This window comes from Bos taurus, chromosome 10 (assembly GCF_002263795.3).
Source record: "Bos taurus isolate L1 Dominette 01449 registration number 42190680 breed Hereford chromosome 10, ARS-UCD2.0, whole genome shotgun sequence".
NCBI lineage: Eukaryota > Metazoa > Chordata > Mammalia > Artiodactyla > Bovidae > Bos > Bos taurus.
Window position 1 is genome coordinate 6,874,895 of NC_037337.1, and position 24,007 is coordinate 6,898,901.

At 37.6% G+C, this 24,007-nt stretch overlaps 1 protein-coding gene across 3 annotated transcripts in view; it reads right to left on the reverse strand.

Moving 5' to 3' along the window:
* Positions 1 to 24,007, reverse strand: part of CERT1 (ceramide transporter 1) — a 131,497-nt gene that overhangs the window by 81,048 nt on the left and 26,442 nt on the right. For all 3 annotated transcript variants that reach the window (XM_024997293.2, XM_059890241.1, NM_174765.3), the window contains 1 exon segment: positions 8,707 to 8,823. In XM_024997293.2, the coding sequence (XP_024853061.2) occupies positions 8,707 to 8,823 (117 nt within the window).

The window sequence follows — 24,007 nt, forward strand, 5'->3', positions numbered from 1 at the left end:
ATGGCATCCAGTCCCATCACTTCATGGGAAATAGATGGGGAAAAAATGGAAACAGTGACAGATTTTATTTTGGGGGGCTCCAAAATCACTACAGATGGTGACCGCAGCCATGAAATTAAAAGACGCTTTGTCCTTGGAAGAAAAGCTATGACCAACCTCGACAGCATGCTAAAAAGCAAAGACTTTACTTTGCTAACAAAGATCCATCTAGTCAAAGCTATGGTTTTTCCAGTAGCCATGTATGGATGTGAGTTGGTCTATAAAGAAAGCTGAGAGCCGAAGAATTGATGCTTTTGAACTGTGGTGTTGGAGAAGACTCTTGAGTGTCCCTCGGACTGCAAGGAGATCAAACCAGCCAATCCTAAAGGAAATCAGTCCTGAATATTCATTGGAATGACTGATGCTGTAGCTGAAACTCCATTATTTTGGCCCCCTGATGAGAAGAACCAACTCATTGGAGAAGACCCTGATGCTGGGAAAGACTGAAGGCGGGAGAAGGGGACAACAGAGGATGAGATGTTTGGATGGCATCACCAACATGATGGACATGAATTTGAGTCAACTCTGGGAGTGTTGGTGATGGACAGAGAACCCTGGCGCGCTGCAGTCCATGGGGTCACAAAAAGTCAGACATAACTGAACAAGTGAACTGAACTGATGACATCAATACTTGTAAGACCTTTTCAAATTTTCAATATTCACCTGATCATGACAACCCACTCCAGTCTTCTTGCCTGGGAAATCCCATGGACAGAGGAGCTCGTCGAGCTATAACAGTTCATGGGGTCACAAAGAGTCAGACACGACTTAAGTGACTAATCCACTGTGCTCAGCTTTAGAAGACAGTACAAAATTGTTTTACCAGTGGATATCTGTTGCACACCATCCTCATCAACATTTGGTATTAAATCTTTTATTTTTTAAGCTACTCAGGCATATGGTGGTATCACTGTGCTCCCTGACATCTAATGGCATTAACTGTTGACTACCTTTTCATATGCTCATTACCCATTTGGATATGTTCTTTATGAAGTACCAGATCAAGTCTCTTGGCCTTTTTTTTTTTTCATTTGCACTGTGTAAACTTTTCTCATTAATTTGTAAGACCCTCCCTGTCTTTATGACATAAAATGTTGTCAAGTTATTTCTCCTCAACTGGCCACATGGTTAATAAGATTAGCTACCTAAATATCTTCTTGGTTCACTGTTCTTGTAAAATCCTGATTCCTCCTTTAATAACTGGTAAAAGATAAACACCTTCCTAGATAGAAGAACCTGGCTGAAAACTACAAATCAATGACATTTATTCCCTCTTTTTAGATTATAAACTTCATTAAGTATTTAGGCAACATTTGGAAGCACAAAGTGCAGATGAATTCAGGTGAATTCTGCTTTTGACTGCAACAAAATTGCAGGCAACAGAAACTAAAAAAGTTATTTTAAAAGCCTTTGACACAAGTATTTTTATTCTAAAACACTAAGACTATTAAAGAGAGTTAGTATCTTGTTTTCTTCCTTGATTTCACTAACCTTAAAAATCATGATAGTTAGACATTATCTATATTTAAGTGTTAAAACATTTTACTAACCATTATGGATTATTGCCTTTTCATACTGTCCATGGGAAAAGGCAATAATCCATAATGGAGGAGAAGGGGACGACAGAGGATGAGATGGTTAGATGGCATCACCGACTTAATGGACATGAGTTTGAACAAGCTTTGGGAGCTGGTGATGGACAGAGAGGCCTGGCGTGCTGCAGTCCATGGGGTTGCAAAGAGTCGGACACAACTGAGTGATGGAACTGAACTGATGGATTATTGCAAGCAATCAAGCGAGTAACTACCACTTTTAGAATCAACCAAATTCCTCATTTTAAGGAGAGAAACATCCAGAGACTTAATAAATGCTGGTTAATAAAGTTCAGTTGTTATATCACCTACTTGGGTTTTTCTACAACTTATCTGAGAAAATGGCAAAGCCCTGACTACTCCAGCAGCTAGTACTGGGTCTGCACTTCCCTCAACAATTAAAGGGCTTCCCAAGTGGTACTAGTGGTAATAAAGAACCTGCCTGCCAATGCAGAAGACAAAAGAGACACAGGTTCGATCCCTGGGTTGGGACGATCTCCTGGAGAAGGAAATGGCACCCCACTCCTGTATTCTTGCTTGGAAAATCCCATGGACAGAGGAACCTGGTGGGCTGTAGTCCATGAAATTGCAGAGTTGGACACAACTGAAGCGACTGAGCACGATTAGAACTCTTTAATATAAAGGAAAAGTAAAATTTGATTCCATCTTCTTCATCACTGTGGTGTGATGCAAATAAGGTAAAAGAAAAACTGGTTCTAATCCACTGAGCCCATAAATTACTTATATAAAGTATACACTAAAAACTAGTTGTTGTGAAAGTTTTATTTGCATTCTTAAACCTTCATCAATTTAATCAGATTCAAAATGGAAAGCTAAGTTTACATGATAATCATTTATAAAGCAAACAAGTATAGAATGAGCCTCTAGTACCTGTTCAGAAATTTCTCCAATATTATAGTTGGTTAAAAAAGGCAGAGGACTTCCCTGGCAGTCCAGTGAAAGACTCTGAGCTTCCATTACCGTGGGCATAGGCTCAATCCCTGGTTGAGGCACTAAGATCCCGCAGCAAACAGAAATGGGATGACTTTATATGACTTTGATGTTTAAAAACTGCTAGAAAGAAAACAGGTATATTCTGCCACCTAACTAAAAATAGTTTTCTAATAAATTTATGTCAAATTTAAGATAAAAGCAATTAAGATGTCAAGTAAGCAGAAACTGCTTCTTTTAGAAGTAGAGAAAAAGCACTAAGATCAAACTGACCCTGACATACCATAGGAAAAAGAAAACTCATTATGGCAGAAAGCAATACCATTTTTAAAAGATCTTTAAAGTGAGTCTTGGGCATCATTTAGGTTTGCTCAACCATGAGAATCTTCTGGTGGGGAAACTTTTTTCATAACCCATTTCAAGTAAAATATATCAATTCCTTAAAAAAAAATTGCACTTAATTTCCTCAGACAGAAATCCTTTAACTTCTCAGGCCAAGAATACACCTTTCTTCTGAAAGTAATCAAACGGAGCTTTACAGATGAATTAGTGAGCCTTCACACAGGAACAAAGGCACAAACACCAAATTGTAAAACAGCTGCCTGTAGATGCTCACCACAGAAAATCAACGTCTGTCAAAATTATCTGCATTCTTCCTCCCTAAATTGTATACTTTCCTATGACTGCTTAGGTCTTAGATAATTTACAAAATATAGGGAATATGGGTGGTCCATGACCACCAAAATTTCAGCATCTACTAAGGTTGCTCCCTTATGGAAATAAAGCAATGTCATGATTACTACAAACTTACCAGAGCAAAAAAACTTAACTTTATCAACGTGATTCTTACATCTGCTAGTACAGGGAGAGCATTCCTGCTAGTTTTCTTGTTTGGATGCGGTGGTGATGTAGGGGAGTCTGTTTCTTTCATGGTAGGAAGAAACCCTGTTTATTCAAAATCACATGCACTGCAACTGTAGAAGATTCTAGGAGTAATCCTATGATTCTTTTAAATCATAGAGTCAACAGATGGCTTATCATAATTCCTTTATTAACTGATTACACAGAAAATGCTCACAGAAGCCTTTAGATAATACTAGATACATCTTTACTAAAAATATTAACTTATCCAAATAAAAAATAACCAACCTGCCATCACATTTGTAGTTTTTAGTTTTAAAATAATTTTCAAAAACAATTCATTAGACCTCAAAGACAGCATGGCAGATGGCTAAGAGATTAAAAAAACAAGCAAGCCCCGTCTTTAAAGATTTATTTAGTGTTGTTTCAATTCCTAAGGGGAAATGCAAAGTATGAATGGATTCCACATATATAAAGGCAGCACATTATTTTAAATAAAATTACTGGTTTTGTATACATATGCCTCTTTCTATATTTTATATTAAAATAGAATCCCTGAATTTAAGAAAGACCTCAGAAATACCTTCTTTCCACAGGGACAACTTGAGGGACTACTTGTTTAATGTTATTTCTAATATATTGCAAAAATTTAAATCATGAAATCATATTAACTTTTCTTGTACTGAGCAAGTTATTATGGAATGAATACCAAGGAGGACAAAACAACAGAGTTAGACAAAGAACGGAGAAGGCGATGGCACCCCACTCCAGTACTCTTGCCTGGAAAATCCCATGGATGGAGGAGCCTGGTAGGCTGCAGTCCATGGGGTCATGAAGAGTCGGACACGACTGAGTGACTTCCCTTTCACTTTTCACTTTCATGCATTGGAGAAGGAAATGACAACCCATTCCAGTGTTCTTGCCTGGAGAATCCCAGGAACAGGGGAGCCTGGTGGGCTGCCATCTCTGGGGTCGCACAGAGTCGAACACAACTGAAGCAACTTAGCAGCAGCAGCAGTAGCAGACAAAGAACACAGAACCCTAGTGTATTTTTGTCAGTAATCATTCTAACACTAAATGTAAAGATTAAAGAGAAAAAACAACTCCTTAAATTACAAATTTCCCCCCTAAAATGTTTACAATACTGTAAATTATTTCAACTGGAAAACATATGTGTCTAACGCCTTGCCGATTCCTACAAAAAAGTTGTGTCCCTGAGCCTTTAAGAAGTTTATGGTTCAAAACAAACACCAGAGATATGAAGGACATATAAAAAATATGAGAACACTGTGATTTAAGAAGCTCAAGATTTCAGTCAACAAAATACATCTGCCATGAACACTTATACGATGGCAGAAGTGTTTGCTGGACAGAAGTTCTGGTTCCCAGGTCATACAGACCTGGGTCTGAATGCTGGCCCTTCACTGGCAGTTTAACCTTGGACAAGTTACTTAACCTCTCTCTGTCTCAATTTCCTAATGTGTAAAAACAGGACAGTCATGTTAATCTCACAAGGTTGTGAGAGCAAAATGTGAAAAAGCATATGAAGTGTTTATTACTCTATCTGGCACACTGTAATCCTCAGAAATGTTTGCTATCATCAACATCACCTCTACCATATTATTCTTGTTGAAGAGGTTCTGTAAAATAGAATTCCAGATATGTATGTAAGTATCTATGTATGGATGTATGTGTGAAATTGATTGATATATAAAGGTTATCATAATGAGAATAACAGCTTCCTGGAAAGAAAAGAACAGAAACCTCCAATTTCCCCAGCCAAACCTATCAGGGAAGCCCTAACAAAGGCCTAACAGCAAGAAAAGGCAATGGAGTGGCAGGGCCATCTGACGACATCAGAAGAGAAAAAGACAGGTCCACTGTTCCAAGTGTACTGTCCAGCCATCATAAGGACAGGTGGTGCCGTGGAAGTAACTCTGAACTGAACTGAGTGAACTGGAATGATAGGAACTCAGGTCATCTCTGAAGTACTTGCTTTATCATGATCTGGTTATTCCGCTTGCTTGTTTGTCTTTTGTGGGTTTTTTTTTTTTTTCAGGGAAGTAAACAATGCATTATGTCATCTTTCCTTCTTTAGGTAATTTACCAAGGTCACACAGTTGTTATATAATAGTGTTAGGATTTAATCCCATATATGTCAGACCCCAGTCTCCAGTGCTTAAACACTACAATGTAACACTGTTATGGCAATCCATAGGCAGAAAGATGAGTTCATATTTATCCTGTGTATATATATATGGTATGTATATGGTAGCAGAACTCAGACAAAACACACTAACCTGCAGGAAGTGAACCTGTAGGAACTATTTTCAAGCATTCCGCCAACGGTAACCAATAGCACAATCAACATAAAATTGAATCCTAAGAGTCTACTTACGAAAACACAGTATAGTCTCTGGCAAGTCACTTAAGTTTAATCTAAACCTCAGTTACCGTGTCTGTGAAATAATATTTCCCTCATCTCTCACGGCAGTAGCTAGAAAATAAAGTACCTGAAGTATAATAATGCAATGATTAGTACCTGGTGAACCTCAAAATAAACAATACCTCCTATCCTCATCAAGATACCTTAACAATTTGATCTGATTCTGAATATCAATCTAAGAATGCTTGCTTAAATAGTAAAATTACCAAGTTTAGGTTCCACATTAATATTTTTTAGTGATTTTGAAGCATGAATCCGAAAACATCTCACTATCTTCCTGCTCCTGGTCTATGGGAAGAAAAAAAAAAGAGAGGAAACTTTTCTGGTTATGTTTGATGATAGCTTTTGAATTTTCTCTTTCCCATGTCGGTTTAATAACTCAATTTATTTTTAGAATTCAAATTCAGTTTAAATCTTCACTGATATGTTAATTGGTACATATCATTTTACATTAAAATTTAACAAATATTAATAAGAATAACAATGATTTTTCCTTCCTTGTTTATGAATAAACTATATTTAGAAATAAGAAAAGAAAGTTTATATACTGTATCTAGAACCTTGCTGCTGAATCTAAGAAATTAAATTTACCAAAACTCTGTTACCCAGAGTAAGTCACAATGTTCTGATGGAGACTTAAAGATCCTATCTATCCATTATTCAAAGGTGCAAAGAAATCAATGATATAGAAGAAATATATGCTTTATGCATCATTCTTCATACAAAGAGAAGAAACAAAATGACAACCTGCAAAGATTCCTGAACCAGCTTCACTATGAAGAATGAACAAAATCAAATATGCTTATTTAAAACAGAAAAAAACTAGTGCTGTAATCTAAATCAACTAAGCCAACAAACATCATCTCAGTTAAAAATACCGAAATTAGTTTTAATAATCCCTTTAATCATTATTAAGAGGGCTAGCCCTGACAACTACACAAAGCAGACCACTCTCTTTAAATGCACATTTAGCAACTCTCATTGAATGTAGAACTCTTTATCCATAAAAAACATGGTATAATTTCAGTCAATTTGTGACTTCAAAACTGTTTCTTTTCCCACTATGTCATAAATGGGAAAAAACATCAGCCATTCTGGTAAGTAACCTTACATATATTATTTCATGTCTTCCTTTAAACACATTAAGAAGAGATGACAGCAAGGTCACATACGTCATGCATGGCAGACTCTGCAGTGTCAGAATTCAGGTTAGCCCCGTTCCAAAGTACTGAGATTTTAGAATTCTAGCTTGTCTCACTTTTATTTATTTGCTTTAATTTTTACTTAACTATAGTTGGTTTATAATACTGTGTCAGTTCAGGTATACGGCTTCACATCCTTCTCCATTATAGGCTATTACAAATTACTGAATATAGATCCCTGTACTACACAATAAATCCCTGTTGTTTATCATATATATAGTGGTGTGTGTATGTTAATCCCATACTCCTAATTTGTCCTTCCCCCTTCTGTTTCCCCTTTTGGAGTCACAAGTTGTTTCCTGCACCTATGAATCTGAGTCTGTGTTTTGTATTACTAAATAAGTTCATTTGTATCTTCTTCTTAGATTTCACATATAAGTGATATCACACAATACTTGTCTTCCTCTATCTGACTTTCTTCACTTAGTGTGATAATCTCTAGGTCCATCCATGTTGCTGGAAATGGCAGTATTTCATTCTTTTTTGGCTGAGTAATATTCCATTGTTTACATGTACCACATCTTCTTTATCCATTCATCTACTGATGGACATTTAGTTTGTTGCTTCCATGTCTACTGGGTCATCTTTTCTTTAAATAATACAAAACTGTTTACCATTTTTACACCATTTCCTGAGGTAATAATATCAAGGTAACTAAGATTCACAAAATGCTTTAAAGTAATATAATTCTAAAGTTAAAAAAAGGACAAAAGGAAAGCATGAAAGCCAGATTTCCTTAGGCTGGGAAAATTTATAATGAAGAAATAAACCTAATGCACGATCAATATCAAGAAGAAAGTGCCTGCAGTACCCCAGGCCTGACCAGTTTTTCTTGTTGTGTGTATGTGTGTACATGTTTTGTGTCTGTTAAATAACCAAAACAGGTGTTTCAGCTACAACTCTGTGAAACCCAAATGAACAAGTACAGACAAGTATATGAACAAACTCAGTTTTCTTAAGTCACAATCAGGAATGGCATGGTGAATTTGTAACTTTCCCTATTCCTTGTTTTACCACGAAATACTGAATTAGCTAATAATAGAGATTTTAAAAAAATATTTCTTTAGTCTATATACCAATTATTCATACAGAAGTCAAAAACTAGCTTTAAATATCAAGACTATGACTTATACACGTATTTAAGAAAGACTTTTTCAAAGTTTATTAAAAACTTTATATTTACCAAAATTTAACAATTTACAAATGATTATACTAAGGATTTACCCAAATGGTTACAAATGACAATAAAAATTAACACTGAAGCTTTCAACATTAGGATTTTACAATCTGATGTTATTCCAAGAATTCTTTTACCCAGATGATATAAAAGGCATTCATTATGAAGCAAACTCTAAATAAAAAACAAATTTATATACAAGGGCATATTTTGCTTTAATCATCAATTTAAAATATTTATCATGGCAATCCCTTAGTATAATTCAAATGTTAGAAACAAAATCATTTCAAAAATTTACACCTGTATTGCTTTATTTTACAACCCAAAACATTATGTTCAACTATTCAGTACACATGTACAGATCAAGATTCTTTTAGAGGTGTTTACCATGAGTCTCTTGCCTAAGTCTCTTTAGATAGGTAAACACTAGAGACCCACCTTGTGCTGTTCAATGGCATCTATCCACTGCTGTCTGTGATCTGGATCTTGAGCACGAAGATACCAAACACTATCATTTACACTAATATCAAATCGGCATTCATCAAAATCATGAGGCTGTGGAAGAAAAAGGGAGAAAAGGAAAAGCAAAGGTAATTATATTCTTAGAAGTGTTATACTCCACAGAAAAAACATGAACATACCCATTCTGCCCGGTGAGAGACTCTTGTTATTCTTTTTGTACTCAAATAACTTTTTGAAGATATTTCAGATAAAGAGCACAGCAAGGGTATAATTACCAAAAACCATGCTCATTCACTATTTCTACAAATGAACTGACACATGAACTACAGACATGTTTTTAAAAAAGAGGTAAAATATTTTCCATCAAATGCTTTGAATCAGTGTAAAGTAGTGGGAAAACATCTATTTCTGCTTTATTGACTATGTCAAAGCCTTTGACTATGTGGATCACAATAAACTGTGGAAAATTCTGAAAGAGATGGGAATACCAGACCACCTGACCTGCCTCTTGAGAAACCTATATACAGGTCAAGAAGCAACATTTAGAACTGGACATTGAACAACAGACTAGTTCCAAATAGGAAAAGGAGTATGTCTAGGCTGTATATTGTCACCCTGCTTATTTAACTTATATGCAGAGTACGTCATGAGAATTGCTGGGCTGGAAGAAGCACAAGCTGGAATCAAGAGTGCCAGGAGAAATATCAATAACCTCAGATATGCAGATGACACTACCATTATGGCAAAAAGTGAAGAGGAGCTAAAAGCCTCTTGATGAAAGTGAAAGTGAAAAAGCTGGCTTAAAGCTCAACATTCAGATCATGGCATCTGGTCCCATCACTTCATGGGAAATGGGGAAACAGTGGAAACAGTGTCAGACTTTATTTTTGGGGGCTCCAAAATCACTACAGATGGTGACTGCAGCCAGGAAATTAAAAGACGCTTACTCCTTGGAAGGAAAGTTATGACCAACCTAGATAGCATATTCAAAAGCAGAGACATTACTTTGCCAACAAAGGTCTGTCTAGTCAAGGCTATGGTTTTTCCTGTGGTCATGTATGGATGTGAGAGTTGGACTGTGAAGAAAGCTGAGTGCCAAAGAATTGATGCTTTTGAACTGTGGTGTTGGAGAAGACTCTTGAGGGTCCCTTGGACTACAAGGAGATCCAACTAGTCCATTCTGAAGGAGATCAGCCCTGGGATTTCCTTGGAAGGAATGATGCTAAAGCTGAAACTCCAGTACTTTGGCCTCTTCATGCAAAGAGCTGACTCATTGGAAAAGACTCTGATGCTGGGAACGATTGGGGGCAGGAGGAGAAGGGGAGGACAGAGGATGAGATGGCTGGATGGCATCACTGACTCGATGGATGTGAGTTTGAGTGAACTCCGGGAGTTGGTGATGGACAGGGAGGCCTGGCGTGCTGCAATTCATGGGGTCGCAAAGAGTCGGACACGACTGAGTGACTGAACTGAACTGAACTGAAAGTAGTGGGAATATCACTGACAACACAATTTTAAAAAGGGCAAAAGTAAGTTTTACTAAAGACATTTACTGATATTTTTCTGCTTTCATTATTCAAAAGTAAATTCTCATCATCAATAGTCTTTCATTAAATTTGATAAGTAAGATATTTTTATATTCTATCAAAAAATAACATTAACATCCTTCAAAATATCTCAAATTAACTTCTAGGCTTTTTTACATCTTTTAATAGCCAGGAGAGTCTCTAATGAAAAGCAAAAGTAAAATGAACACTACATCAGATCTATGTTAGAGGAAACTGCCTTCATCAAAATGTAAGCAATTAGTGCAAATGTAAAATATCTGGTTCAGTGTTTCACATTCTTCAAAACAATATATAAAATAAATATTTTATATACTTGTTTTTCTCTCAATGAATGAGTTCAAATATGACAGGATCATATCACAAATACAACCTCTTCTTCTACTGGATAAAGTACAATGTCCTCTTCTGTAAACTAGCTTAGCCTTAGAGGAAAGAGACTCCTCCCTAGTCTATATAGTAATAAACTTACTAGCTGAATGCAATCTACATATTGTGTTTATTCTCTCCCACCTTTAACAGTATCAATCTTTTATCTCCTTATCAGTTTATTCAACAAAAACAATATAAGCTAATTCCACAATGTTCTTTAGCCTATGAAACAATTTCTCTTTTAATATTAAGACAACTAATTCATGGCTCTGGCTAAAAGATAAAAGTTAAAGCTCTGAGTCACTATGTGCTGGGCATCGCAGGGAGGGAGTGCATGCTGGAAAGAAGAGACAGGAAGGGAAGGGACAAGACAGTGCACACCCTGCTTCAGTCACTATGAATATGGAAATACGCAAAAGACAACTTTAACACTCAAAAATATGACTGTAAACTTAACTGAAAGCTAAATATTCATAAATCTTAAGAATGAAGTCCAGTCATTAAGAAAAGCTTCTTGGAGGAAGGAATGCATATGTACTATCTGAAAAACTAAGTAAATAATTTATCTGATCAGTCTACTGTTGTAAATAAATAGCCCAGAGGTTTTTAAACTTTTACTATGAGATATAATCATTATTATATTTCTAGTGACTATTCTTAAAAAGGATTTATATTTCATAGTGTTCAATATTTTCATTAAAGCTTTAGAAAATAAAAAGGTAATATATATATACAGTCATTGCTTATTTTTTGCTGGGGACTGTTTCAAGGACTCCTTTGGACACCAAAATTTCAGATGCCTAAGTCCGACACATAAAACAGCTCAGTACAACTAGCTCTCCTTATCTGCAGACCCTGAGTTAGTGGATATGGGGGTCACCTATTGTTCAAAATTTACTAGTTTCCCCAGCCAATTCTTTTTCCAGCTTTCATATCTTCAAAATTTCCTTATAATCTTCCAAAGAGTCCCATGCCACATTTTAAATATTTCTAAAAACAGAAACTTGCCATTAAGTTTTCTCTGGGTGTGAATGACTTAATAAAACCTGAAATCAACGTAAGTAAACTTTGCCAAATTACTAAATCTGTTAAGTATATCAACTATGTTTTCTTTTCCCTATGTTTCAAAGTTTCAATATATGGAGAACTTTAAGCTTTTAATAGATAAAAATGTTATACACAGGAATGGAATAAAATGATACTCTGCAAATCTAGAATTAAAGAATTTGAAAACTTCATTGAATGTCACATTGATATGAGATGCAGTATCTCAATATCCGCTCAAAGAGATGGAGCTGACAGAACGTGTACACAAAGTAGCCATTTCTACCATCAGCAGTCTGAGGGATAGGTGACACAGAAGGGGGTCTACCAATTTTCAGGTGGCAGTATGTAAACGACACAGAAGTTTTGAATCCCTAAAAAGTCAAGATGTGCAGGAAGCGGCTAAAGAAATGACAGATTTGTTAAGAGGTGTGTTTAGGAGGGTAAATCAAAGTCTAGACAAAAAGTTTACACCATGTCTCAACACATACACACTCAAACACACAATACAACAGTCTCCCTTTATCTAAGAGAAATACATCCCAAGACCCCCAGTGGATGCCTGAAACTGTAGGTAGTACCAAATCCTACAGAGAGAACTGGCCTGTGAACAACAACAGGATTAGGGGTCTGGTGCTGCAGAAAGCCTGAGTGTCTTACAGTCATTCCTCTGCATCTGGGGTCACCATCCTCGAATTCAACCACTCCTGGATTGGGCAGTACTGTAGGTATTATACACTACTGAAAAATCCTGAGTATAAGTGGATGTGTGGGGTTCAAACCTGTGTTGTTCAAGGGTCAACCGCCCTATGTGTTTTCCTATACAGGTATTAAGGAGCAGGTAGTATACACAGCATGGATATGGACAAAGGAACAAGCCATGGCCCACCAGGGACAGAGCAGCCTGCATGACATCTCATTATGCTGCTCAAAACAATGTGCCATTTAAAATTTATCAACTGTTTATTTCTGCAATTTTCCACTTAACACTTTCAGATCTTAAAGGTAACTAAAACTGCAGAAATCGAAACTGCTAATGGGTTGGAAGGAACTACTGTGGATAGTTAGACTTTAATTCAAAGAAAACTAATCTTATCTTTACTTAGAATTTCATTGTGGATATTTTATTCATCATGCTGCTGTTGCTGCTGCTAAGTCACTTCAGTTGTGTCCAACTCCATGCGACCCCATAGACGGCAGCCCACCAGGCTCCCCCGTCCCTGGGATTCTCCAGGCAAGAATACTGGAGTGGGTTGCCATTTCCTTCTCCAATGCAGGAAAGTGAAAAGTGAAAGTGAAGTCGTGGATTACTCTAAAAAAACACATCAAAATACTATTTATCTTGATTACTGAGTTTTTTGATGCTATCTTAAATTTTACAACTTAAGTTAGTCCCTCATTGGTCTTATCCTAGTTGTAGCCCTGACAGATGATTAGAAGAAAACCAATAAAGGATAAAGAACAAAATTAGATGAAAAAATACAAGAGGTGGTAGATGTAAGAGATGACATGAGCTACCTTCAGAAAAAAATAACTAAAAAATCTAAAGAAGAGATAAAGCAGCAAGCAATGAAAAGTAAGCTAAAAGAGCTAAGAAAAAAGAAATGAGTTGAAACCACATCAGAAGCAGCAATAAAAAGCAAATAAGTCTGTTTTCTAAACAGACTTGAGAAAAATACAAAGTAAAAGAAATATAATGAGTGAACAAAGGAGGTTAAGCAAATGATTTAACTGGTGTTTTAAAAGAGGAAAATGCAACAAATGTAACAAAAAATTCAAAGACACTATCTTCTCTTCTTTTTTTAATCTTTTGGCGCCACCAGGCAGGCATGTGGGATCTCTGGCCCTAAGGATCTTAGTTTTCTGACCAGGGATCAAACCTGCATTGGCAGCACAGAGTCTTGACACTGAACCACCAGGGAAGTCCCGATACTATATTTAAATGAAATGTTCAATCACAGATCCAAATGACATATTATACCCAGGAAAAATGGTCGCAGGAAATAAACTCAATGTGAAGGCTTATTTTGTGAAATCAATTTAAGAAAGAAGAAAACGATTCTCAAGCTTTTTCCATTGTCACCCCCTACTCCAAGAAAAAACAAATTCTCCTTAGTGAGAGAGATCAAACAGTAAGAACTAAGATTTTGTCCAGTTCATTTTTCTTGGAGGCCACATTAGATATTGTAAATACCTAAGATTATTTCACTTTCCCAAAAACCAAGTATAGGGGCCCACTGAGAATGAGAACGCACATGCTAGGGAAGAAAGCCAACAACATAAAGGAAAACGTAGATGGGCCTCATCCTTTACCATGTCAACATTCACTGTCAACAACAGATATACCAAAAGGTGAAATGGCATTTGTATCTACTCTTGGTCTGCCTTATTTGTTCTTAGGGCTGCTGTAACCAAAAAACCCAGCATACACTGGGTAGCCTTTTAAAAATTTTTTTTTATTATTATTTTTTTGTTTACTTTACAATATTGTATTGGTTTTGCCATACATCAACACGCATCCGCCACAGAAAAACACCAATATAGTATACTAATGCGTATATATGGAATTTAGAAAGATGGTAACGACAACCCTATATGAGAGATAGTAAAAGAGACACAGATGTGTAGAACAGTCTTTTGGACTCTGTGGGGGGGGGGGGGATGATTTGGGAGAATGGCATTAAAACATGTATAATATCATATAAGAAACGAATCGCCAGTACAGGTTCGATGGGTAGCTTTTTTGATTGTTTTATTAGTGAAGTTTTACAATCTACCTACGTGGCGTGTGCTGCATGCTCAGTCTCGAAGTCGCATTTGACTCTTTGCAACCCAATGGACTGATGCCCTCCAAGTTCCTCTGTCAACACTGGACAGGGTTGCCATTTTCCTCCTCCAGGGGATCTTCCCAACCTAGGGGTGGAACCCATGTCTCCTGCACTGGCAGGCAGATTCTTTACCTCTGAGCCCTGGAAGCCCCCAAGGTAGCTTTAACAACAGAAATTTCTCTTAGTTCTGGAGGTATGAGCACGGGAGGGCGCTCAGGGAGGGCCTTCTTTCTGGTTTGCCGATGGCTGCCGTCTAGGTTTGTCCTCATGTGGAGGACAGAGAGCGCTTGGGTTTCTTCATCCTCTCATAAGGGTACCAGTGTCACCATGGGGGCTGTACTTACATGACCTCAACTAAATCCAAATTCCTCCCAAAGGCCCCACTTCCAAATTACCATCACAGTGAGAATTAAGGCTTGAACACATACCACAGCATCCATTATCTATCAAAATACCCTTACAAGAAAAGAGGCATATATCCACAAAGAAAAAGAAGGAAAACAGCTGCCAATAAAATTTAAAGCTGGAATGTGATAACTGACATTAACAGGCCTGAATATGCTGAAAAATAAATATATACAAGGAAAAAGACAAAAAAAAAGCCAATTTGTTTTGGAGGCATCAAGTAGCACTAAAGGTAAAGGCATGGGAAGAGCTGAAAACAAAACTAATCAAGAGTCATTAAAAAGTGGAACCAGACCCCTGGAACCTCATTTGCCTACCCCACTGTGCAGTAACATTAGAGGCCCCACCTCTCAGAGAGTTGGTACCAGACAGGTGTAGGAAGAAGGGACATTCCTATAAACAAGGAAAGGTGAAAAAGCAGATAAGGGAAAGTGTTCATATTAAAGGATTCTTTCCCTTACTTGATTCCCAAAAGTTCTGTACCCATACTTGTTCCTTCTATCTCCTTCTGCCTGTGAGGAAGATTCATCTGCAAGAAAACTAAGTAATCCGAGAGAAAAGACATATAGTAATAATACTTAGGGGTTTCATAACTGGACACTAAATCAGTATGAAAGTTCTAAACCACAAAGATATAGAAAAATTACCTTTCAGAACTGGAAGATATGCTTTATCCAAAATGGAGAAGTAACCAAGAGAAGTAAGAAGCAATGGAGATCCAGGAAAAGAAGCAGCAAAGGGACTTCCCAGGAAGACATTAAGGAAAATGCCCACAGCAGAGTTATGTAGAAGATGGAAAAGTCTAGATTAGAACAGTATGACAGGATGATTTAGAAGGAATTTCTCTAGTGGGAGGAAAAGTAGAATAAAAAGATTAACTAAAAAAGTTAAACTCAGTGGAGAGGGTGTAGGAAGATTTCCCTAGAAATTCAAAGAAAGCCAACCAAATTTTAATAAAGTTTACTGACATATAATTAATATATAATAAACTATCCATTTAAAGTGTACAATTCAATGGTATTTTCACTTGTATATAACCCATGAAATCAATACCATATCAGGACAGAAATGTTTTCATTTCTGTCTATTCCTTTGTCACCAGCTTCCAGAAACCAAGGATCTTCTTCCTTTCACTGTATATTGGTGTTCACTTTTTCTAAATTTATATAAATGTAATCAGATAGTAAATACTGTTTTTAGTATAACTATCTTGAGATTTACTCATTCTGCTGTGTTTTATTGATAACTTATTCTTCCTATTGCTGAGAAGAGTTTAATAATGCTGGATATAACATATTTTACTTATTCATACCTGCGGTTGGTAAAAAGTTCATGTCTTGTAAGGATACAAATTTTACTTCTTTTGACTTAGAAATGGGCTGACTCATAAAACAGATAAACAGTCAACTTTAAAGAACTGATGAAAGTAGCTGCAGCCATTTTACATTCTCACTGGCAGTCTTATCACATCTACTTACTCCACATCCCTGCTTGATTTACGTATAGGATTCTATTCTGTTCCCCTGATCTATAATGTCTATTCTTACTCCAATAACAGTATTTTAATTACTGTTGCTTAACAGCAAATCTTGAAATCATGTAGTATTATGTCCTCAAACTAAACTCTTTTTTTAAAAACCTGCTTTGGCTAGTCTAGGTAGTTTGCATTAGAAATTGTAGTAACAAGGGCATTAATACCTTAGATTTTTTATAGATTATTATGTTAAGATGTGATACTGTAACAATGCTGAGCCTTCTAATCTATGGACATAATATCTCTCCATTTAGGTCTTCTTTATCTTGACAATCTCACACAGTTTGCAGGTAACAGTGTCCAAAGTATAGTATACAATGTTAGACTGATTCCTGAAGTAGTTTTTTTACGCTGTGTATGGAATTGTTTTAAAAATTCAAGTAGTGTTTACTAAGAGTTCGCACACCACAAATGGAAAGATCCTACCTGCCTCAATGAAAATCAAAGATCCTACATGCCATAACCAAGATGCAGCACAGCCAAACAAATAAGTATTTTTAAAAAGTCAGTTTGCTTAGTGTATATGACAGTACATTTTTTAACTGTATATTAACCTTATATTCTACGGGGTTCCCTTGTGGCTCAGCTGGTAAAGAACCCACCTGCAATGCAGAAGACCTGGGTTCGATCCCTGGGTTGAGAAGATCTCCTGGAGAAGGGAAAGGCTACCCACTCCAGTATTGTGGCCTGGAGAATTCCATGGACTGTCCATGGGGTCACAAAGAGTCGGACACGACTAAGCAAGTTTCATTTATATTCTACAATCTTGCAAAATTTACTTAGTAGTTCTCAAAACTGTTTACCTAATAAATTTGAAGGAAAAAAGAACAACGTCGAGTTTCCCTGATAGCTCAGTTGGTAAAGAATCCACCTGCAATGCAGGAGACTCCAATTCAATTCCTGGGTAGGGAAGATCCCCTGGAGAAGGGATAGGCTACCAGTATTCTTGGGCTTCCCTTGTGGCTCAGCTGGTAAAGAATCCACCTGCAATGAGGGAGATCTGGTTTTGATCCCTGGGTTGGGAAGATCCCCTGGAGAAGGGAAAGGCTACCCACTTCAGTACTCTGACCTGGAGAATTCCAAAGACTGTATAGTTCATGGGTCGCAAAGAGTCAGATACAACTGAGCGACGTTCATTTTCACTTTCAGAGAACGATGTCACCTGCAAACGGCTTTACTTTAGCCTCTCTGATATTTATGTCTTTTTATATTTTTTTTCCCTTGCCTTACTGAAATGACCAGGATGTCCAGAACAATGTTAAACAGAAGTGGTAAGGGCAGATATCTTTGGCCTATACCTAATCTTAGGGGAAAGGCATAGTATTTCACCATTAAGCTTGATGTCAGTTGTGTGTTTTTGTGGATGCTTTCATTCAGTTAAGTTCAGTTCAGTCGCTCAGTCGTGTCTGACTCTTTGCGACCCCATGAATCACAGCACGCCAGGCCTCCCTGTCCATCACCAACTCCCGGAGTTCACTCAGACTCACGTCCATCGAGTCAGTGATGCCATCCAGCCATCTCATCCTCTGTCGTCCCCTTCTCCTGCCCCCAATCCCTCCCAGCACCAGAGTCTTTTCCAATGAGTCAACTCTTTGCATGAGGTGGCCAAAGTACTGGAGTTTCAGCTTTAGCATTATTCCTTCCAAGGAAATACCAAGGCTGATCACTGGTTGGATCCCCTTGCAGTCTAAGAGACTCTCAAGAGTCTTCTCCAACACCACAGTTCAAAAGCATCAATTCTTCGGTGCTCAGCTTTCTTCACAGTCCAACTCTCACATCCATACATGACCAGTGGAAAAACCATAGCCTTGACTAGACGGACCTTTGTTGTCAAAGTAATGTCTCTGCTTTTCAATATGCTATCTAGGTTGGTCATAACTTTCCTTCCAAGGAGTAAGCATCTTTTAATTTCATGGCTGCATTAGGTTGATGTTATTTCTAGTTCTCTTAAGAATTTTTATTTTCAATACTAAGTAGTATTGAATTTTGTCAAACACTTTTTTACTTGTCTGCCTTTACTGAAATTTGTTACAAATTTTTCTCTTTCATTTGTTAATACAGTGAATTAAAACGACTGATTTAATAAAATTATATTAACCTTGCATTTCTGGGATAAACAACACTTAGTCCTTTTTATGTACTATTGGACTTGATTTGCTAATATTTTGCAAAGAAATACAGTGTTTATGTCTACCAGAGATACCAAGCTGTAATTTTATATTCTTGCAATTTGTCTGATAGGCCTAGGTGTCATGGTTATACTGCCCACATAATGTATGTTGTAAAGAGTCTGTGTAAGATTGGGATTATTTCATTGAATATATGAAAGAATACGGTGGTGAAATCCTATGGGTGTGTTTTCTTGGTTAGGCAGGAATTTAAAAATTCAATGTTTTAGACATTGCTTTATTTACATTTTTAGTATCTTAAAAGCAGTAAGAGGGGAAAATATAACCCTGTGCTGTGCTTAGTCTCTCGGTTGTGTCTGACTCTGAGATCCCGTGGACTGTAGCCCACCAGGCTCCCCTGTCCATGGGGACTCTCCAGGCAAGAATACTGGAGTGGGCTGCCATGCCCTTCTCCAGGAAATATAACCTTATTATTTACCCATATATTTATTTTCTCTATGCTCTTCATTAGCGCCTAAAGATCTGACTTTGCCTCTGGTATATTTCCCTTCAGCAAGAAAAACTTCCTTTAGCATTTCTTGTTAAGGCAGGCCCATCCACAACAAGTTCTCTTAATTTTCCTTCATCTGAAAACATCTTTATTTCATTTTTGAAGGATAATTTTCATTGAATACAGAATTCTGAATGGAAAGTTTTTTGTCTTTGAGCCTCTACGGTTTCTAATGAGAAGTGTATGGTAACTTGAATCACTGTCCCCCAATATGTATGGTATTTCTCTATGGCTACTTGCAGCATTTTTTTACCTTTGGTTTTTACAGTTTGACTATGATTACTATGATTATCCTGTTATGTGTCTGTTAAGTTTGGGGAATCTGTAAATTTATATTTTTCACCAAATTTGCTAAGATTTTACCATAAGTTCTTCAGTTTTTTTTTTCCCTTTTTCCTCTCCTGAGACTTCTAAAGGCCATTTAATTAGAAATTGCCTCAGAGATCCCTGACATTCTGTTCATTTAAAAACAAACACAAAATCCTAAACATCTGTTATTAAGAATGACTTCTTTTGCTCTAAATTCAAAATCTTGATTTTCTGTCATCTTCATCTGCTACAAATCCTATACAGTGAATGTTTTTCATTTCAGATGGCATTCCTTTCAGTCCTATTGGTTCTTTTATACGTATTCTTTGTCTCTTCTGAAACTACCTTTTATTCATTATAAGCGTATTCTCTTTTACCTAAAAAAATTATAAATAATTATAATTTACCTCAAATTATTATAAAAATAATTTTACTTTAAAACCTTCGTCAGATAATTCCAATATCTTTAACTTCGCATTTATTCATGTCTTTGCCCTTGAGAATGTATTTCAATTTCCTGGCTCTTTGTATGTTGAGGGAGTTTATCTTGGACATTGCGAATGTTAGGTTGTGAATTCTGGATTCTATCGTATTATTCTGAAAAATACTATTTTGTTTCAGTGGGCAAAAATTTTTGCAGGCCAATTCTTTTGTGTGTTTAATGGGCAGCATCTAGGACCTTAGTTCAGAAGGTTTTGGTCTGGCCTGTACATACACTGCTGAGGATCAAGTACAAATCTGCGCAGAGAGTTAAACTCAGAATCTGGGGTTCTTCTTCTCTGGCTCTTTTTTTTTTTTTTTTTCTGGATTATTCATTAACTGGACCCCTCCTGGTTCTTACAGCTAAAAAGATGGCAGTTTTCTTTAAAGGAGTTTTAACATCCCCAAGTCTCTGCCACAGTACCAGTGACTCAGGTAACACCCCAGACTGCTTTCCATCTGTCTCATGCGTGCATGGCTCAGGAGTCAGCCAGAGACTTGGGGAGAGTTTATACACACAATTTTGAGTTCCCCTTCTTTGGCTTCTCATTTGCAGGATTCCCTCATTCTCCAGCAGCCCCAGATAGCAATAAAGAAGGCAGAAAAAACTTGTGCTTTTGTCTACTGCTCCCCATTAGGATCTATCCAGCAGAGATTGTTAGCCCTGGCAATGGCAGTCAGCTCCAGTTTCCATACTCATTTAGAATTCCCGGAACCAGACTCGGTGAAGTATAAGGGGTGGGGGAGGACAGGCTAAGCACCATGCTTATTTGTGCCACAGAACTACAGAAAGAATAAAAGAATGAGAATCAGTAATTTGAAGCTACAGACAGACTGATTAAAAGAAACAATTAGTCTGCCTAGACAACAGCTCTAAAAATAGCCAAACTACCACTCCAGCAGAAGATTAGAGTTTTCTATTTGGGTATGTTGAACTACAGGAACCCCTAAACTAATAGCTATCAAGGAAGGCTGAAGAAAGGGTTCAATATTTAAAAGAGGAAGACAAAGTCTACAGTGAGTAATAAGACCCCACTCCCACCACAAGATTCCACCTCCAAAGCAGTCAAGCAGTATGTCAAGGCTGTATATTGTCACCCTGCTTATTTAACTTCTATGCAGAGTACATCATGAGAAATATTGGACTGGATGAAGCACAAGCTGGAATCAAGATTGCTGGGAGAAATATCAATAACCTCAAATACACAGCTGACACCATCCTTATGGCAGAAAGTGAAGAACTAAAGAGCCTCTTAATGAAAGTGAAAGAGGATAGTGAAAAAGTTGGCTTAAAACTCAGCATTCAGAAAAGTAAGATCATAGCATCTGGTCCCATCACTTCATGGCAAATAGATGGGGAAACAGTGGAAACAGTGACAGACTTTATTTTGGGGGGCTCCAAAATCACTGCAGATGGTGAATGCAGCCATGAAATTAAAAGACACTTGCTCCTTGGAAGAAAAGTTATAATCAATCTGCTGCTGCTGCTGCTAAGTCGCTTCAGTAGTGTCCAACTCTGTACAACCCCATAGATGGCAGCCCAACAGGCTCCCCCGTCCCTGGGATTCTCCAGGCAAGAACACTGGAGTGGGTTGCCATTTCCTTCTCCAATACATGAAAGTGAAAAGTGAAAGTGAAAGTGGGGTGGCGAAGAGTCAGACACGACTGAGCAGCCCACCAGGCTCCTCCATCCACAGGATTTTCCAGGCAAGACCGCTTAATAAAAAGCAGAGACATTACTTTGCCAATAAAGGTCCATCTAGTCAAAGCTATGGTTTTTCCAGTAGTCATGTATGGATGTGAGAGTTGGACTATAAAGAAAGCTGAGCACCAAAGAATTGATGCTTTTGAACTGTGGTGTTGGAGAAGACTCTTGGACTGCAAGCACAGCCAATCAGTCCATCCTAAAGAAAATCAGTCCTGAATATTCATTGGAAGGACTGATGCTGAAACTCCAATACTTTGGCCACCTGATGTGAAGAATTGACTCATTTGAAAAGACTCTGATGCTGGGAAAGATTGAAGGCAGGAGGAGAAGGGGATGACAGAGGATGAGACGGCTGGATGGCATCACTGACTCAATGGACATGAGTCTGAGTAAACTCCTGGACTTGCTGATGGACAGGGAGGCCTGGCATGCTGCGATTCATGGGGTCACAAAGAGTCGGACACGACGGAGCAACTGAACTGAACTGAAAGCAATCAAGGCTCCTAGAGATATGGGTGATTCCTGGGCTAGAATAGGTAAGGTACACAATGAACTTAGAAAATCTTGAGCCTAAAAGTAAGGGGGTACTTTTTAGCGGTGGGGAGGTGGTCCTGGGGGAGAATGTCAAAAGGACCAAAGAAAACAGCTCTCAAAGGACTTCAGTTACCCAAATCAAGGGCAATTAGATCATCAAAATACGTAAGTACAGTAGTGGATTATAGTTCACTGAATAATTCAGGAATGTATGAGTCCATTCTGTTAACAAATGGAACAAAAACAGAGGGCTTTTAAAGAACAAAAAAGAAGAATGCTGACATAAATGTGAAAAGGGTTCATAGAACTGGAAAATCTCCATTTTGCAATCATTACAGAAATCACTGGGTGAGGCAGGCATCATAAAAGATTATTAAATCAAAAAGGGGGACGAGTCTGATGAAGAATAGGATTTTTATACATGGTCTTAAACGTCTTCCCAGAGAGCTAACATTTTAAGTTCAAGGAGAACAGTCACTACAAGCAGGAAAACTGGACAATCCCTTGACTGGATGATTGAAATTAACATCACATGAGATGCAGACAGAAACATGTGCCTCTGATGTAGTATCATGAGAAGGATATCATATCATCTGGTAGTTATTTTACCAAGGATGAACAACCTGAGTCTAATCAGGAAAAACTGTAGGACAAACTCTGAATGAATAAAATTCTATGAAATAACTAGTCTATATTTTTTAAAAACATGAATGTTATGCCAGGCAAAGAATGGCTAAGGAACTGCTCCAGATTAAAAGAAACCAAGAGACATGAAAATTAAATGCAATATATACTCTGAACTGGATTCTGACTGGAAGGAAAAAATATGCTATAAAGGAAACTGCTGGACTAAGTGATAAATGTAGACTGTAGATTAGAAAAAGGTATTACATGAAACTTCTTGTATTTTTGATAGCCAAATTACATATTTAGTAAGAGAGTATCTTTTGGAAATTATTCACTAAAGTATGCATGATGTATACTATGTATTCTCAAATGACCAAGAAAAAAAAAAGTGTGTGTGTGTGTGTGTGTAGAGGGAAAGAATGGTGAAAGAAATAATGTTAAAATACTGTTGATCACTTATTAAGAAAATGAAGATCATGGCATCTGGTCCCATCACTTCATGGGAAACAGACGGGGAAACAGTGTCAAACTTTATTTTTTGGGGCTCCAAAATCACTGCAGATGGTGACTGCAGCCATGAAATAAAAGACGCTTACTCCTTGGAAGAAAAGTTATGACCAACCTAGCCTAGATAACATATTGAAAAGCAGAGACATTACTTTGACAACAAAGGTCCGTCTAGTCAAGGCTATGGTTTTTCCAGTGGTCATGTATGGATGTGAGAGTTAGACTGTGAAGAAGGCTGAGCGCCAAAGAATTGATGCTTTTGAACTGGTGTTGGAGTTGACTCCAACAACTGTGGTGTTGGAGAAGACTCTTGAGGGTCCCATGGACTGCAAGGAGATCCAGCCAGTCCATTCTAAAGGAGATCAGCCATAGGATTTCCTTGGAAGGAATGATGCTAAAGCTGAAACTACAGTACTTTGGCCACCTCATGCGAAGAGTTGACTCATTGGAAAAGACTCTGATGTTGGGAGGAACTGGGGGCAGGAGGAGAAGGGGACGACAGAGGATGAGATGGCTGGACGGCATCACCGACTCGATGGACTTGAGTTTGGGTAAACTCTGGGTGTTGGTGATGGACAGGGAGGCCTGGCATGCTGCGATTCATGGGGTTGCGAAGAGTCGGACATGACTGTGCGACTGAACTGAACTGATTGCTTATTGGCCTTTTGGCTAAGACTAAGAGTAA